Raw genomic sequence first — 17,814 nt, 5'->3', positions numbered from 1 at the left:
AGTTCCCCAGCTCTCTCTCACCTGGACCTAAATACAGTTATTATTCCAGCCCATCTCATACGCCCTAAAATGCACTCCTAGGAAAGATAGTGTGGTTTCTATGTGTTCATTGGAATAACTGGTGGCACACTGTATATACTGGTCTGCAGCCTGTCCTTGTCCCCACCAGACAGTAGGTCTTGAGCAGCTCTCCAGGTTCTGATGCCAGCCCTCACCTCACTTTGCTCATTCGCGGTGTCATATTCCTTAGTATGATACGTCGCTGTTCGCCTCTCTCTGAACTGGCATTTAAACTGTTTCCAGTTCCCTTTGTATCACAAAGACAATCACGCTGCAGTGAAATTTCCTCTCTGTCCACCCTGCGGGGATTCCTCTGTGATGGGGGGAGGACCCTACTCTTAGAGGCAATCCCCGAACGGAAGCAGAATCAGCTCTGGGAATGTCTAAGCACCTAGGGAGCATCTAGACTCCTTGCCTTACCATCACTGCCCTATTCCCTGGACGCCACTGGGACTCTGTAGAAGGAGGGACTTAGTTTCGATGGGCTCTAAATACTCTCCCAGCGGGGGCAACCTAAAACTCCCCCAATGCCAGGGAGTGAACAGTGGGACTTTCTCACAAGTAGAGGTGTGCTGCCGTTTCAGAGGTTATGAGGCACTGGCAGGAGGCCTGTGGATTTCAACACCACTCCCAACAGTGCACTGTGCTTTAATGGCGTTCCTGGGGAAGTGACTAGTGCACACATACCGCGGACTTCTGTTTGCCCTTTACCAGGGCCTTCCTGGATATCAGGGGATATGATGTTACTTCCCACAAATTCTGTGTAAATAACTGAGCCGGAGTGGCTGATTTGTAATGAGATGAGGGGAAAATAATCACCACCTACTTTGCATAGACAGGAGTTCACAAAGCACACAGTTTCTCATTTCATCTCTGGAACTACCCTGAGATATACACAGGGAAGGGATAATTACAGTACGTATTATGATAATGTTTCATGGCAACTGTTATTCATTACAGTGAGCAGATTCAGACAACAAGAATGAATTGGTTGCCCAAGGTCACATAGCGAGGAAGCGAGGGCAAACCCAAAACTCGGGTCTTCTGACTGCTAGTCCATTTCTCTGTACTTCCCAGCTGTGCCTCCGTGAAGACCCGCTTATAATTCTGAATGCCTAAGGGACAGGTGCCCCCTTGGCAGACTCTGCAGGATATAGTGGAAGACCATATTCAGAGATAGACTTCAGTCTTAAGGAGCCAAGTGAATCAAGAGGGAAGCAAGCCAAGTTCGGGGTAGGAGGGCAGGGCAGTTAATTCAACTGGACTCTGAGATGAGTAAGTCCGTGTTGTCCGAGAGAATTTTACTCCACCCATTAATTAAAGATACTCTCTGGGATACTTTGGCTAGCTGGTCATGCAGGGCCTCTCTAGGGAGGTAGCAATTAAGCAAAGACCTAGAGGAAGAGGAGCTTCCAGCTTTGCAAAGAAGCAGGGAAGAGCAAAGCAGGTGTAGGGAACAACGTGTGCAAAGTTCCCAGATGGACAACCTCACAGCGAGGCTGGGGACCCCCTCTGCGGGGAGCCAAAGGGAGTGGGGGCAGGAGGTGAAGGGGGTCCCTTGATGACTGGCCTGGGCAGTCAGTGCTAGAGGAGCTCAAAGGATGGCTTCCAGGAGAAGACAGGACTTGAGGGCACCTTGAGGAAATGACTGGCGTCATTCAAGGGAGACACAGCAGGAGAGGGCACTACAAGCAGAACTGTAGGCAGAGGAGAAATGGTCAGTGAATAATGGGTAAGACGGTCTCTTAACTGTCAAACGGACGGAGGGGTTAGAAGGCTCACTGACATCCCATTGAGACGCCAATAAGGAAACTGAGCCCAGTGAAGCCTGGCCAAGGGAATGGCAGGGCTGAGTCCAGCTCCCAGATCTACCAGATTCCCACCCTCCCATCCGGAGCTGGCTCCACCCCAGCCTCTTCTGCTGGCAGGGCCACTGTCAGGAAGGAGGCCCGGGCTGTGGTCGGATGTGAGTAGAAGGCCTCAGCAGAACCCTGCGGTGGAACCGTCTGGCCAGAGCTCCCCCGCAGCCAGCACTGCAGCCCCCAATACTCTGATCTCAAAGCCAATTCCTTTGTTCCCGCCCCCCCCCCAGAAGCTTCCCAAAGACCTGGGGGACACCTTTGATATTTTTTAAACATTTTTGCACAAAACAATGTAAGGAACCAGGGGAAAAGCACGGCTCCATCACCAAACTGTTTTGGCCAGAAAAATAGGCCCGTGTCCTGCCAATTCCGTTGCAGTTTGGGAGCTCCCCCCAGGGAGGAAAGGGGTGCGCACAGGGAGTCAGGTCCGGGAGCACCACGCAAAGCACCATTTCCTGGTGGGAAGTCTACTCTTTGCTCAGGGCCTAAGGCTCAGCACAAACTAGTGGTGGCCGTGGGGGATCAAAGGTCTCTGCACCAGCCTGGAGCATGCTCAGATCTTCTGCCAAACTCCAACCATAGGTCACTCGGATACTTAGAGCCAAGAACACTAGAGTAAAAGGTACCTCAGGACTCATCTGGTCCAATCCTCCACTTATAAAACTCAGGCCCAGAGAGCCACCTCCAAATCAGCCAGGTTCTTCCGAGGTAAACAACAGCAAAGTGTATGAGCATCTAATGATGCCTGACACAGTGTTAAGTCGTTATGCCTGTCATCGCTGCAGACGCTAACAGTGAAGTAGATAGCGTTATGACCCCTGCTTCACCCACAAAGAACCTAGCTAGCCTAAAGAGGTTAAGTCACTTGCCCAAGGTCACACAGCAAGGAAGAGTAGTCAGGACTCCAGTCCAGACCACTTTATCCCACGGCCCCAGGCCTCCTCAGAGCCCGCTGCATCAGGACTGTAAGCAAGATCTCTGACCTCCCAGCCTCGTAGGGCATTTCCATCCCAGGTTCACTAATGCCGAACGTGGTCTTGACCATCTGCATTGGGCTCAGCTCTTCCACAAAGAAGCCTCTAGCCTCCCCACCTGCATCCGGTCCTGCCTCCGCCTGGACCTGTAACGTTCTTTTTTTAGTGCTGCACCCGCTCCTTCCCCACAACCCTCCGCCAAACCAGGATGGCTATTCCTGTTTATTCAGCTCAGCTCGAATGTCACCTGTTGAGAGAGATACCCGTCTTTAATGTCTACTCCCAGCCCCTCTTCACGTACTTTACAGACTGCAATTATAAGTCTGTGTGTTTGTGTGTGTATTGTCTCCCCTGTGTTTCTGGCAGGCACAGTTCCTGGTGCGGATAGACAATTAGAAGTTGTAAAGTGAAGGAACAACCGAATGAATGAACCAGAAAACGAAAGAATACCTTAGTTCTTCTTCGAATAAGTGCCTGCGCAGAAGCTTACCCTTGTCCAAGTGATTTTGTTAAAACTACATAATCCAAAAAGTTACTTTGATCCAAGAGCCTGATAATTATGAGTGTGTATTCCCATGTCTTTTTCTACGTCATATAGAGATATGTATATGTGGTACCTATATGGGATCCCATTTATGGAAAAATGATTTAACTATGTTGTATGATATGTATATTCTACATGTTCTATAGATTACATAACACATAGGTCCACCAATATACATCATCCTAAAAAAAAGTACAGAGTATATTTTTCTGCAATTTGCTTATTTCACCACATCCCCTGAACGTTCTCCCCCCCCCTACCGTATACAGATCTGCCTCTTCTTGCTAACAACTACATATTGTTTTCGAAAAATAAAAATTAAAGTACTCACTCTTGGTGGGATACTCAAATAGTCTAAGAATGGCAAGTAGAAATCACTGGATCATAAGCACCTCTTCCCACCATTGCCACATCTCATAGGCCAGAAGGATGTGGTGTCCAGATAAGGGTGAGTGAGGGGGTATTCATGAATGGACAGGAGCACACAGCAGTGCGGTGAGAGGCACAGGCTCCCGTCCAGGAGGGAGATGTGGGGTGCAGCTGGATGAGAGCGAAAGAAGGGCAACTAGGAAGAAAAGTTGGGGAGCCTGGGGCTGGGTTCGTCAGGGAGAGCCTTGAGAGGGTCAGAATATGGGGAAGAAAGCTAGAAACCACCCTAGTCGGGGACCGGAAGTCGAAAGACAGAGGGGCTCTTGGAGCAGAAGAGAAGCATAATGGGGGAAGTTCTTCCATCCCACGAAGAAGGTGGACAATCTGTCTCCCAGTGGTTTTCCCACCTGGCTTTCCAACACCCAGGAGCCTTTGCCTGTTTCCGAGTGAGACGTGTTTATCTCCATTCTGGAGTCTCAAAGTTCAAAACAAACTTCCAAACAAAGGGACCCTCCGCTCTGCAGTTTTCGGCTTCATTCTCTTGCAAGGACAGAGCCAAGATTCTGCTTTCCTGATGACTTTCACAGCCAATTCCACCGGGAATCCCACCCCCAGCTTCCTTCTGCGTCTTTCCTGGCTGCCTCTGATTGTTGTGGACATCCTCACGGGTATAGTTTTTTTTGTTTTTTTTTTTTTTAGCTTCTTTTAACTCTTTTCTTCCTATCTTTATAATGATGCAGGAAAAATAAGATTGTTTTCCCAACAGCAATTTGGGGCTGGTAGAGTGGACCAAAGTTCTCTCCAAAGAGCTGGATTCATCAGCATATATTATTAAAAAGAACCTTAGACAAGAAGAACCAATCAGTCAAGCTCCCTGTAGTTGGAAAATTCTGAGACATATTTTCATGGCCATCACTCTATGGAAAAGCCCAACAGGTTTGCATAAGTAGAAAATGACAAGAATGTCTCTGAGGGCAGGTATAAGTGAGAGATATACTAAAACTCAGCACACGTCATGTTCATTTGCTAAGCATTACACTGAGTATTTTAATACACACAATAATCCATGAGGTGGATACCATATTAATGTCCATTCTACAGATGAAGAATTTGAGGCTCATAGAGTATCTCACGCAAAGTCACATAGATACTAAATAACGGAGGTAGGACTGACAATCAGCCAGTCTGGAAATGGCTCCCAGACTCTTAACCAAGCCACCATTGGGTTTGCCTAATTCATGCTTTGCTAACTTAATTATTGTCTACCACCGCTCTTCCAAGTAGGAGTTATGCTCCAGGAGAGCAGGTCCTTGTCTGTCCTGTTGTATCCCCAGCAGCCAGCAGGGGGCCTAGCACAAAGTAGACACTCAATAAATGCCTACTGAGTGAATGAATTAATGAATGAATGTTATGGTTTTATTTGACGATATCCTGTTATCTGAAAATTTCTGAACATTGAGGCTTTGGGTGATAACTAAATATGTTTATTGAACAGTCCTATTAATTTTACCTATGTAACTTAACTGACCCTGCTCCTGGGGCGGGGGGGGGGGGGGGGGAGGGGGGAGGGACAAAACTTTTCCAAGCATTAGAACCTAGCAAGTTACATGAAACTTAGGAATTGAATAAGGAATTCTAATCTGAAAATGTAAAGAGAAAGTACATGCAAATTTAAAGAGATCTTTTGGAATCGTGTATTTAGTAATCACTTTCTATGTCTTCAAAGCTGTTCCAGGCCCCTGGCTTTTTCAGTAGCAAAGGTGGTCTATGAACCACCTGGGATACTCATTTCAAATGCAGAGCAAGGAAACCAGGAAACTGGGAATCTGCATTTTGCGACCATCTCAGTTGGTCTGACGTAAACAGAACTTTGACGCCTGCTGCGAGGAAGTTAAGGTTATTCTCTGCCCTTGGAAAAAAACCCTAACAAGCTACCAAAATGTGTTTCAAAAACCTCTGACCCTTTGATTTATCTGATGATTCCTTAAGGACTGTGGCGTCTTGGGATCGTGAGCCATATCAATTTTTTTAGTCCTGTGTAAGGCAGGAATGTTGTATTTATCTGCAAGATACTCTTTCCCCAGTTTTGAACGGGTGGTCACCTACCATTGCCCTGACATCCCGGACTCCTGTGCACTGATTCACTCTCACACGGAACCAAGCCAGGAGCGAGGGGAACTGGTCCAATTCCGCCGTGAGATGCTGCGTGTCCGAGGGCAGGTGGCTCAGCCTCGGTGACCGACTGTTTGCACGTCCATAAGCCTGGGGTGTGAGTGTTCCCCACGTTTTGATTCTACACATGCTCAAACCAGAGTCATTCTATAGACAGGGATCAGGGAGTCTCCCAATCTTGTTTTTCTGTACTCAAAAGTCATGCTTCTGTGACCATGAATTAAGTTCAGAAGGTGACAGAAGTAGTCAGGGGACTGTGAGGAACCCCACCCCACGGCATTACTCACCACCAAAAAATCAGAATATAGGTTTCTGTAATCCACACCCGCAAGAACTAATTACAAAGATAATAATAATAATACTTTGGGCAAGAGTCAGTTGGCCATACAAAAACTGGGGGAACCAGTGAGGTTGAGCCGGGAGGCCACATACCTGCCTTTGCCACAGATGGGGAAGGACCTCAGGGTGGCGATTCCCAGACCTTCTGCTCTGAGGGCTGTACAATAGTAGATCCAGAAACGACCTGGGGCATTCTGTCAACAAATGTTTACTGAGACCTCCTATGTGCCAGGCAACGTTCTGGGGATGGGGCGGGGGGGGGGGGGGGGGGGGGGGGCCTGTGGTGAACCCACCTGACGAGAGCCATACTCTCAACGAGTTAAGATTCTAGTGGGGAAGGGAGATGATAAACAATTGTCCCAAATGAATCTCATAAAGGGGGAGGGAGGGACACATGTGAGGAGGCTGGTGGAACCCCTAATGTCCACCCACTCGGTCCAACTGCCACCTTACACGCGTGAGGAAAATGAGGCAGAAACAGCAGTGACCTGCTCAAGACCAGAGTCCACGGAGCTGGTTAGGAGTGGAGTTAGGAGACGCCTGGGTGGTTCAGTCGGTTAAGCGACCCACTTCAGCTCAGGTCAAGAGCTCACCGTTCGTGGGTTCGAGCCCCACGGCTGGCTCTGTGCTGACCAGCTCAGAGGCTGGAGCCTGCTTCGAATTCTATGTCTCCCTCTCTCTCTGCCCCTCCCCTGATCGCGTTCTGTCTCTTAAAACTAAATAAACATTTTTTTTTTAAAAATTAAGAAGGAGAGTTGGAAGTGAAAACTGTCTTCCTGCAAAACCCATCCTTTCTTCACGGCCCCTCCCAGTGACTGCTTTATTTCCCTAACACTGTCTCCGCATAGACCCCGGCACTGAGGGAGGGGAAAGAAGCGCTCAAGCACCCCTCGGCTGGCCCCAGGGTACAAGGGTCCCCTGCATCCCCCCCGCCATCACACCCCAAGACCCAGCGAGAAGCCCGGCGGGGCGGGGCCTGGCCACGCGCCGGCGCGTCCAGCAGGTGGCGGCAGCGAGCGGCCGCGCCCCCCGCGCTGCCACCCCGCGAGCCCGCATCATGGATGTCGAGCTCTCCTATTTCGCTTTGCTCGCCTTGGAATTCGAGACTCCAGACGAGGACCAGGATTCATGAGCCGGTCGCAGGGGCCCAGGCAGGGGCCTCTGGCTCCCGACGCTGGCCGAGAGGTGGGTCCCGGGGCGGTGGCTGCTCCCGAGGCCGGGCGGGGACGCGCTGCCCCCGCCCTGCCTCCCCGTGGTCCACACCCCCTTTGGGCTCCGGAGCCGCGGGGACGGAGTAGTCGGGGGTGCGCGCGGGCCGGCGCTGGCAGCCCCGCTCAGCCCGGCACTGGGGTCCGAGGGGCCGCAGGACGCGGCGCGCGTGCCCTCCCGCCGCCTCCTCCTCCCTGCTCTCACCTGCGCCCGTTAGCCCACTCGCCTTCAAGGCCAGTGGCTGCAGCCCAGTCCGCGAGGGTCGGACCGCAGAGGGAGAGAGAGCACCTGAGGATACAGAGCGGGCACTGGACTGCCTTTTCACCCCCCAGGTGATGAGTGAGGTCGGAAGATCGCAAGATTTAAAAAGCAACCGGGTCCTCCGTATTGAATGAAAGACCCAGTGCAAAGGCATCACCATGAACACGAGCAGTAAGTGGGTCCTCCTCTCCTTTGCCATGGGAACAGGGTGGGGGCGGGAGGTGCAGGAGCCTGCGCTCGGGCTGCCTGGAAGGAGGAAGGAAGCCTGCCATCGTGGTGGACACATGGCCCCCAGACTCCTTCGTGGTCCTTCCTGTGCTCCCCCCGGGAAGAGGGATCTGGATCTGGCTTTTCATGGTCATTTTGCTAATGTTTTACTGGCAGCAACACTTGCCTCTGCGGGGAAGGCTGCCTGTCTCCTTCTAGCAATGCCTGGGAAGGCCTAGGAAGCACTAACGAACGTGGCCATTGTCTGACTGTGGGGCTTCTGAGGAGACCTCCCTGCACACAGCTGGAAAGCCACGGAGGACCTGGCTTGTCCTGAAGCTGGGAGGAGCAGGGAGGCTGGCGCTGGGGCTGGTGCTGGGTGGATGTGGGCAGGCAGTGGGCTGGGAGCGAGCAGTTTGATAAACAAATCATCAGGAAGCCACCTCTGGGTCTAGAGATTGTGAAATATCCTGCTTCTGAGCCTGCAGCCCCACGGGCCGGGGGCTGATGGCTCCACACACCTACAAGCTGTGTGGCCATCCTGAGAAGAGACGAAAGGGACGAGCCCTTCGGCCGAGGTCTCTAACATGCTAGAGGCAAGGACTGCTTTGCAGAGACAGGACCAGACATTTTGCTGCTGGGCTGGGCCTCGGCTGCTGAGACACGCAGGCAGAAATGCAAGGAGGCCCAGTCGGTTTCTCTGAGTATAGTCCCTTTGACCGTGGGCACCCAGATGACCACCACCCTGGAGAGGAGGTCGGGGTTCAAATCCTCTCCCTCCTGCCTCCTCATCAGCTTAGCTTGTCCTTCTAGTGGTAGGTGGGATTGTTGAATCAGAAGACCCCTAGCAGCATTCAGTTCCCTGGTCTGTGACTTTCCCGTCTGTCTCCTCTCTGGATCCCAGATTGCTCAGTAAAACGAGAAGGGTTGAATCCAAATCTGTAAGTTTCCTCTGAAGACGCTAGAGCTGAACAGCAAGGCTAGAAAAATCAGTGCTTTCGGAGGCTGTGTCCAGACCAAACGCACGATTTCCCCACCCTCCCTCCATGTCAAGGCTGGTGGCATGGAGGGGAGGAAAACAAAGCAACAGCCAGTGAGATGGAAATGAAATATATTTATTTACTATCTATTTGTATGACTCATCTCTCTGCTGTCTTTCTTTGTGTATTACATAGCTCTGCTAAGCAAGCAAGTGTGGCTGAACTCCCTCTGCCTCTTCCAGCCAAAGAATTTTGCCTCTTGATTTTCACAGTCTGGACTGGTGCTTTGGCTTTACCTCAGGAAAAAGAGCAAAATTCTGTAGACCTGCTCACCTGAGTGGGCCACACGTTTGCATCGGCGTCCTTTCAGCCAAGATGTGAACGGCCTGTCACTTGTCACTAATCTCTAGGGGGGGAAACGGATTTATGGGAGTCCTTTCTCACTAAATGATAGAAGAGAAAGATGGCTCATCTATTTTTCAAGAAACTGAGAGATAAGTTCACAAGCAGCTGGCCCTGCCCTTTTCTCTTGTCCCAGTAGCAACACCGAATGTTTCTAAAAGAAGGAAACAGGTTTTATTTAAAAAAAAAAAAAAAAAAAAAAAAAAAAAAAAAAAAAAACCACGAAATAACAACCAATACAGTTGAATACTGCAGAAGACGAAAACTAACAAAAATGCTATTCCAGCCTCTGTAAGTAGGGAGAGTGCGTTCATCTTCCAGGCGTAGTGGAAAATAAACAGAGTACAGTGACGTGGGGAGCCGTGGGGATCCCTAAGGTCCCTCCCCATAAGAAGAAGTGTTTCTCTAAGGGCTACCTGGGGGAACACTGTGGCCACTCATCTCAGGGCTCGGGGGCTGGGGTCCATCATCATCGAGGCTCCTCGCAAGCCTGAGAGGCCGCAAATGGAGAGAACAGAAGTCAGACCTCACGGAAGTGAAGGAGTGACAGGGTCACCAGGTTATAGGGACGGGGCGTTGGCAGAAGGTCGTTGAGGTGGCCCGATCTAAGCAAAAATGCTCTCCCCTTTGGGATGTGAAATTCTTATGTAATCCTCGTGCCTGAAATTGAACCTAAGAGAAAGTGTTACTCGGTTTTTCTTTTTCACTTCCACGTACTGGGTCCTCACTCTCCACCAGTCGGTGTGCTAAGCCTCTCACCTGCATGGTCTCCCCAGCTCTCACCCCCAGCCCGTGAGATGGGTGTGTTTACTCCGGTTTTACCGGTGACGCCTCGTAGCTGATGTTCACTAACTCTTCAAGGCGTGCAGTTAGTGGTTGGATTATGAAAGGTATTTGGATGCATTGCATTTTGACAGGGTACATCATGCCCGCTCAGTGGTTCAGATGTCACCGTTGAAGTGGGGCAAAGCATGAGATTATTACGAAGTTGTTTTCTGGGCAGGAGGAGTGTGGGGCAGAGGTCTTGGGAGAGCATGTAAGAGCTGACAGAGCTCGGGCTCTGGGATCCGCTGGTCCCGGGGTTCTGGTCCTCCTCTTCCACTTCTCAGCCGCGCGGTCTTCAGCATGGTTGTCGCCGCAAACTGGGGATGATGGGACCCACCTTGCGTGGAGTGGAGATAAATATTAACACGGCGTGTAAAATGCAGAGGGTGGTGCCGGGGCCGTAGCTGGCCTCAGGTCAGTGACGGCGCTGTCCTTGTCACCATGGTGGTCATTGTGGCCGTTGTCACTGTGGGCTCTGTGTCATTAGCAGGCGGGTCACTCAGCCTCTCAGATGTCATAAATCGAGGATACCAGAAGTGTGGTTTTGAGGACTGAGTGCGATCACGAGACAACGCTTTGTAAACACACATGAAATTGTTTGTATTCGTGAGACACCCGTGGCTCAGATGGCAACACCAGGGGAGCGCTCCATCAGCGACTTCTCAGGGCGCTTCTAGTCTGATCACAATGCTTTCCTCCAAAAGCTAGCTGAGCGTTAGTACCCCACAGAGCAGGAATTTGAGACAAAGGGGTAATTTTGGAGGTGATGGAGTGAGGTGGTGGTACAGACGTGGGCGGAATGCCAATGGAACGTCCCGCTGATGCATGCTGTCCGTGCGCCTTCGCTCTGTTCCGTCAGAGCCTTGTCCGTCATCCCACACTCGTCCACGTGACCACTGGCCACTTTTCTGAACCCACAGAGCAAGGAAGGCGCTGACCCCAGCCCCATCACTTTCAAACGGAGCCATGGAGGCACCCCCATCTAATCTGCATGTTGTTAGGCAACAGGAAATCTTTGGTTATTCCCTGTCAGTGATGCCCATTCCCATGTCGGCCCCAGGAGCTCCCAAGCCCCTTGGTCCAAAGCCAGGGGAAACTGAGTTTACCGCAGGTGCCAGAGGCCCTGAGCTCCAGAGTCGATTCTGGGTGCCACAAAATGCCGTTCTCCTCACATGGGTCAGAACCCCCAGAGCTCCTGAAAACTATGGCTTGTCGTCGGCATAAAACTCAGCACCGGCCCATCCTCCAGGTTGGGGAGCGTCATGCACACCGTGTACGGTCGGGCCGAGAACCACCCTCCTTTGCCTCATCGGCTTTTCCTGTCCTCTGACCCTTGCCTTGGTCTCCATCATGGATTGGAGTCGCTGTTTTGGAGTAGACTGTTTTGCTAAAGAGACCATTGAGGGGTTATATCACCCCCACAAAGGTACCAGGAGGTAAGCAAACACCATCCTGGGGCTGTAAGAACCTGAGCTTTGGGGTATGGGTCCCTGAGTTCAGGTGTAAGATCTGTGGTGCACTGTGTCTGTGATCTTGAACTGGAGAGCTCTCGTCTCTGAGCCTAAATTTTATCACATATGGAACGTGAGCGATCACGCCAAAGTGCAGGGTTGTGGTGAGGATTAAGTGAAATCACGTGAGAAACTCACCGGCATCGGGTCCCAGGGGATGGAGTTGAAGCTGAAGTTGAATTGGCCATTGAGCAGAGCCAGGTTCTAGAATGACAGTATCTTAAGAACCCAACCCTCTGGTTGGAAATGAGCATGCTGTGCCGCTGTTGTAGCTAGCATTAGGTTCTGTTCATAGGAAAGACGTAGCTTCCTGAAGGAAGGCTTCGGAAAGATTATTAACCCAGTGTTGTATATGGCATGGGTTGAAAATTCAAGACAGGAAGTTGGGATCCTAGCTGAGAGACAACTACCCAGGTTCAGAAAAGGTCTGAGGGCCAGGAGTTTGGGGGTTGCAAGGGAAAAGGTCTTTTAGAAAATAAAATCTACATGGCCTAGCACCTGTTGGATTATAGGGTAAAAACGAAGGGGAGGAAACTATCAGTTAGGGTCCTGGCAGGGAACAGATGGGCAGGTTGAAGGGAGCGAAATAGGAGCCTTTGCAAGTGTGTGAGAAGCATGCAGAGAAGCGAACAAGAAGCCAGGACAGCCAAGTTCTAGAAGGCTGGTAACTGCCTGACCTCTCTCTCCTCCCTGCCTCCATCTCCTACTACGCTCCCTGTTGGCCCAATCCAACCAGGGGCCAGAGGGCAAGGAAGGCGGTTGACGGGCCCATAATATTCAGCCTCGCAGGGCACAGTGCTGAGGAGAGAAGGCAGCAGAGTGGGTGTGGAGAGGCCTGGGAGCTCAAAATTGAGGACATCCAGCGAAAGACGCAAGCTCTGCCAGGTCAAGAGCTCCAGGAATTCTTTAGGAACAGTCTCCATTACAAACGCAAACTTGGCGGGACACCCTCTAGAGAGATCTTAAATTCGCCAAATTTAGATAAAGTAGAAATGACTCTATACTTTATAAAGATGGAGATTTTTTTTTTCTTTAAACCATGCTTCCCAAGTGAATGAAGCAGTTGTCAACAAATGATTACTTGAGGCTGGGCGGGGGTGTTGGGGGAATAACGTAAGGAACCGTTTAAAAACCATCCAAAATGAGTATAACACACCTCTGAAAATCGCAATGTGATTTCAAGAGTATTTGTGTTGCCTAAAGGAAGTGATATCAGTTCTGAGCTCCAGTTTTCCTATCTGGCAAAGGCTTTATCTTGCTGAGATATCATCTGCTGTGGTGAACGGTCCACAGCTGGCTGAGCTCCAACGGTAGCCAGATTCCATTGTAAAAGAACAGAAAACAACCAGAAGTGTGGAAGCACCTCTGACTTTTTGAATATTTCACCAGTTAAGTTGTTCTCCTTTAGTTCTTAAGGGCACAGACTGGAAATTGCCCCCTACTTGCTGTGTGTTCTTGAGCAAGTCACTAACCTTCTCTGTACCTCACTCACTTCCTCATCTGACCACACGAGACCTAAAAATAGTGCCTCTTTCATAGAGTTATTATGAAGAACATGTAAGTTAATAGTTGTGAATTGCTTGAAACACTGCAAGTGTTTATAAAATGAATAAAACCAGTGGATATTCGTTTGCTAGACTTGCCACAACAAAGTACCACAGAGCGAGTGGCTTAAACAACAGGAGTTTATTGTCTTACAGTTCTAGAGGCTAGAAATCCAAAATCAGGGCGTCGGCAAGATTGAGTCCCTCTGAGGGCTGTGGAAACAATCTGTTCCAGCCTCTGTCCTGGGTGGTGAATGGCCGTCTTCTACCTGTGTCCCTTCACATCATCTTTCCTCTGTGTGTCTCCAAATTTCCCCTTTTGATAAGGACACAAGTCATATTGGATGGGGGCCCATTCTAATGACCTCATTTTAACTTGGGTCCCTTTGTAAAGATCATATCTCCAGATAAGGTCACATTCTGGGAAGAGAGGGTTAGGACTCTACAACATAGGAATTCAATCCGTAACACAGTATTTGTTACAAAAATGACCCCCTCCAGGAGAAGACTTTTCTGTGGGTTGGTTTCCCCTGAATATCAGCTACCCCCTACCCTCTCCCCACACCCCCGCCCCGCGCTAGTGGAAGATGCTGACCTCTGACCAGCAGGGATAGAGCCTCTCCCTGAGCACTTGAAGGGTAGGAGGTCCCCAGAAGGGAGGACTGTGGAGGCCTAGAATTCCACACTCAGTCTGTCTGAAGAAAACACACTCCCCACTCCATCCTCTCTCTGGGTCATTATGCAAAAGTGTAGCATTCAGTGGTGTAACAGAATTTATAGTCACGATATTGGTTTTCAATCTGCCTAGTTCCTGGGAATGTCCAACATGGGGAATAAGAATTGGATTGCTCGTTTGTTCACTCAACAGATATTTACTGACCACCAACCCTGCACCAGGCATGATGTGGGGGGACACAGTAGTAAATATAACAGCCATGGCTCCTGCCTTCGTGGGTCATGCAGGCCCTGAAAAATGGGCCATCCAGTGGCCAGCGTGATGGGACATGTTTTATTTGCCCTTCCTCAGGTTTTCAATGAACTTGAATTCTTTGCCAACGTTGGGGAAATTGGGAAATCGAGATATCAAATCTGGGATTCCTAGCTCCTCTTGAAAAAGGCAGAGAGGGGAAGGTCTCCATCCCTGCCCCTATTTTCCTACATGACACTCGTCAGTAGGATCGCCTGGTTTTAGTGGGGCAGGTACGGGTCTCTAGGGTAGAGCCCAGTTGCCACTGCTTTGTCTCAAACTGCACAAGGACAGCCTTGTACTTTTATGCTCCCTCGCCCCTGTGCACATTTTAGTTTTTAAACCCCAGTCTAGTAGATGATCAATACAACATTAAACACAGAGAAGTGTCTCTTCACACAGAGATGCCAAGACGGCAACATATCCACTAATGTTTCCCGGAGAAAGCTTGATCTAGAGTTAGCAACTGATTAACACCGCCATGCTGTTAAAGTCCCCTTGGAATGAGCAAACTCCTGTCGCACAAATAAGGATTTCCTCAGCTGACCCATTCCCAGAAGGGTGATATCATATCCTGTCCGATACAGTTGGGCAAACATGTCCTGCCCCCATCTCCTAGAGGTCACTTTTGTTTCCAGGGGAACTTAATAGTAGGGGGTAGGGCACAGACCGAAGGAAGGCAATTCTGGATAACCCATCCCAGCTCTGGGTCCTTTTTCCAGACCAAAGGAAGGTACCGTGAAAGGCTGAACTATTCCAGAGATTGTTCTGACATATGGGACCAGCCTGGTCCTTTTGAGGAGATCTGGTCAACAGCATGAGTTCTGTGTCAGTAAGGTCAGTTTATATACCCACCCAGCTAAGGAGTAATTGCCAGAAGGTGATCGCTGAACTTGACCTCATGTAGCATTCATCCCATATGGCTATTCAAGACTTCTCCTCTGTCATTACAAGGTTCTCCTGCTTGAGAAACAAAGGTGAGTAAGTGGATAATGCCAACATAATTTCTTCAGTGGAGAGCAAATTTTTCTTCATTCTTCTAGAAGGAATAAGGTAGCAAATAATTCATAGAAAGCAAAGCACAATGTATAACATATCATAGGTGCTCCAAAGATATTTGATGAATTCATTTATTAATGAAAAGCCTGCTCTTTTTTCTTGATGATAAAGAGCTCTCTACTAAGTTCTGGGTTCATCTTTTGGACCGTCTGCTAAGTTGCCCACTTGGACGTTCCCAGGCACTTCAAACTCAGCCTAAAATTTAATAAATTTATTCTCTTTAAAAGAAAAAATAGAGAAAAACTACTTCAACTCTAGAAAATAGTTGATCGCTAGAAGAGTCACCTAAGTGAGTCATTAAAAAGTAGTCCTCGTTGGGGCACCTGGGTGACTCAGTGGGTTGAATGTCCTACTGTGGCTCAAATGATGATCCCACAGCACACGAGTTCGAGCCCTGCATCCGTCTCTGCTCTGACAGCCCGGAGCCTCCCTCGGGTTCTGCATTTCCCTCTCCTCACGCTCCCGTGTTCAGTCTGTGTCCACGTCTGGTCACTCCTACCTCCCAAGCCTGGCTGGACCTCTTCCATTCCTCAGCTACCATCACTTCCCTCTGTTTACGACACGAAGTATGGCAGCCACTGGAGTAAAAGGTTGGAGGAGGGGAGGAGGGGATCTCAAGTTCAGTAGGAGGCAGTGGGGCAATGTGGGCTGCCGGATGACACGATTCCAGGCTGCATGGACAGGAGGAGATCGTAGCATCGCTCTGCAGAGCCCCGATGAGGCTGTGTCTGAAGCATGGCATTCAGGCAGACAGTGATCAACCAGAGCGTGCCCAGGAAAGGGTGGCCAGAAGGGTAGAGAGAGAGCATTGAAGGGGCAGTGGGGAGGTGTCAGAGTCAGCCCCACGCATCTGCTTTGTGTCCCTCAGAGAGGATGAATGATTTCACACGGTGCTACGGGGATGTGCCCTGCAACCCAGAAGTCCCTAGCCTCTTTACTAAGTTTATCACCAGCCAGACGAGGGGTCCAGACAGGCTATGCTTTGCTGTCCCATCGCTCCCAGTGCCGTGGTTACGGCCGTGTGCTCCTGCAACAGCCCCCACACCCTCTCTTGGCAGAATTCCACTCTCTGCTGCCTGTATCCTTTCCAAACCTTCTTCCTCGCATCTGCTTAATTTTGTGCAGAGCGCAGGTCTTTCTCCATGAGCTGTTATCTCTTGCCCTCACCAGCACCAGCAGGGGCAATGGAGCGACTGCTTTGCAATAGTCTGTCTAATGACACAGTTGATCTATTTTAAGCACCTGAAGCACACCCCACTGCTGCCAATCTTCCCTCAGCAAGCTGCTCTCAGCATGCTGGAGCAGAGGCAGCCTGAGGTCTGTTCCTGCTTTTTGAGATCTGGGGAAACAGCCCAGGGTTCCGGACCCTGCCCGTCCAAAGACGATCTAAGGCAACCGTAAAATTAGATATTTTTACGGTCAGCATGAGTTATTCTGGAAGCAGAAATGCCTGTGATGCTAGGATTATATGGGGCAGGAACCTCAAGTGAACAAAAATCCATCTTTCGAGGGACAGACACAGAGCTTGTGCCCTTCGCATGTAAAGAGGAGAGACCTGGGAGGCAGCATTTCAGGAACAAAGAGAAGCCCAACCCCCATCAGAGATCTCTTAGGCCCCCACCACGTTTTTCTCCTCCTCCTAATCAAGAGACATTCTTTTCCAACTAGAGGCTGAGTGCAAATGTTTTACGTATACGAGTTATTTAATCCTTGCAACAATCCTATGTGGGTCTTCTCTGTATGGTAAACCTGACACTCCCTGTGTTATGCTGGCTCTCACCATCCTTCACAGAACTCACCGCAGTCCGTAACAGTTTCATCCATTCGCATGTGTACTTTGTTTCTGTCTCTTACTGTCTTTGGACTGTAAACCACATGATGACTAGGTGACAGGCCTGTCTGTTTTGTTCACTTGCCGGGTCCTCCAGACTCATCACAGTGCTTGACCCAGAGTGACGATAGCTAACGTGAGCATTTACTGTGGACCAGGCACTGTGCTAACTAAACTCTTCACGGACAGAAACTCACTTTACAACTTTGATTGAAAGTTGTAGGAGAGGCGCCTGAGTGGCTCAGTCGGTTAAGCGTCCGACTTCGGCTCAGGTCATGATCTCGCGGTTCGTGGGTTCAAGCCCCGCATCGGGCTCTGTGCTGACAGCTCGGAGCCTGGAACCTGCTTCAGATTCTGTGTCTCCCTCTCTCTCTGCCCCTCCCCCACTTGCACTCTGTCTCTCCCTGTCTCAAAAATGAATAAACATTTAAAAAAATTAAAAAAAAAAAAGAAAAAAAAAAGAAGAAAGTTTAGGGAAATAGGTAGTAATAGTACCCTCATTTTCCAGAGGAGGGAATTAGAGCCCAAGGACCGAGTCATTGGCCCCAAATCTCACATTTAATAAGCAATGATGAAAAAATGCTCAACATCACTAATCATTAGGGAAATGCAAACCAAAACCACAATGAGAGGACGCCTGGGTGGCTCAGTCGGTTAGGCATCCGACTTCGACTCAGGTCATGATCTCAGGGTCTGTG

The 17,814-nt window shown here is 49.9% G+C and overlaps 1 protein-coding gene across 5 annotated transcripts in view; it reads left to right on the top strand.

Annotated features, from left to right (window-relative positions):
* Window positions 1-7,362: 7,362 nt before the first annotated feature.
* Window positions 7,363-17,814, top strand: part of ABLIM3 (actin binding LIM protein family member 3) — a 110,472-nt gene continuing 100,020 nt past the window's right edge. For 4 of the 5 annotated variants that reach the window (XM_042949678.1, XM_042949658.1, XM_042949667.1 and 1 more), the window contains exons 1-2: window positions 7,363-7,505; window positions 7,862-7,961. In XM_042949678.1, coding sequence (XP_042805612.1) covers window positions 7,949-7,961 — 13 coding nt within the window. In that variant the 5' untranslated portion in view covers window positions 7,363-7,505; window positions 7,862-7,948. Of the gene's footprint in view, window positions 7,506-7,583; window positions 7,962-17,814 lie in introns of those variants that run through there. The other variant, XM_042949650.1, reaches the window with a different exon arrangement.

This window comes from Panthera leo, chromosome A1 (genome assembly GCF_018350215.1).
Source record: "Panthera leo isolate Ple1 chromosome A1, P.leo_Ple1_pat1.1, whole genome shotgun sequence".
Taxonomy (NCBI): Eukaryota; Metazoa; Chordata; class Mammalia; order Carnivora; family Felidae; genus Panthera; species Panthera leo.
The sequence above is the reverse complement of the archived record's forward strand: the minus strand, read 5'-3'. Positions and strand labels throughout refer to the sequence as shown.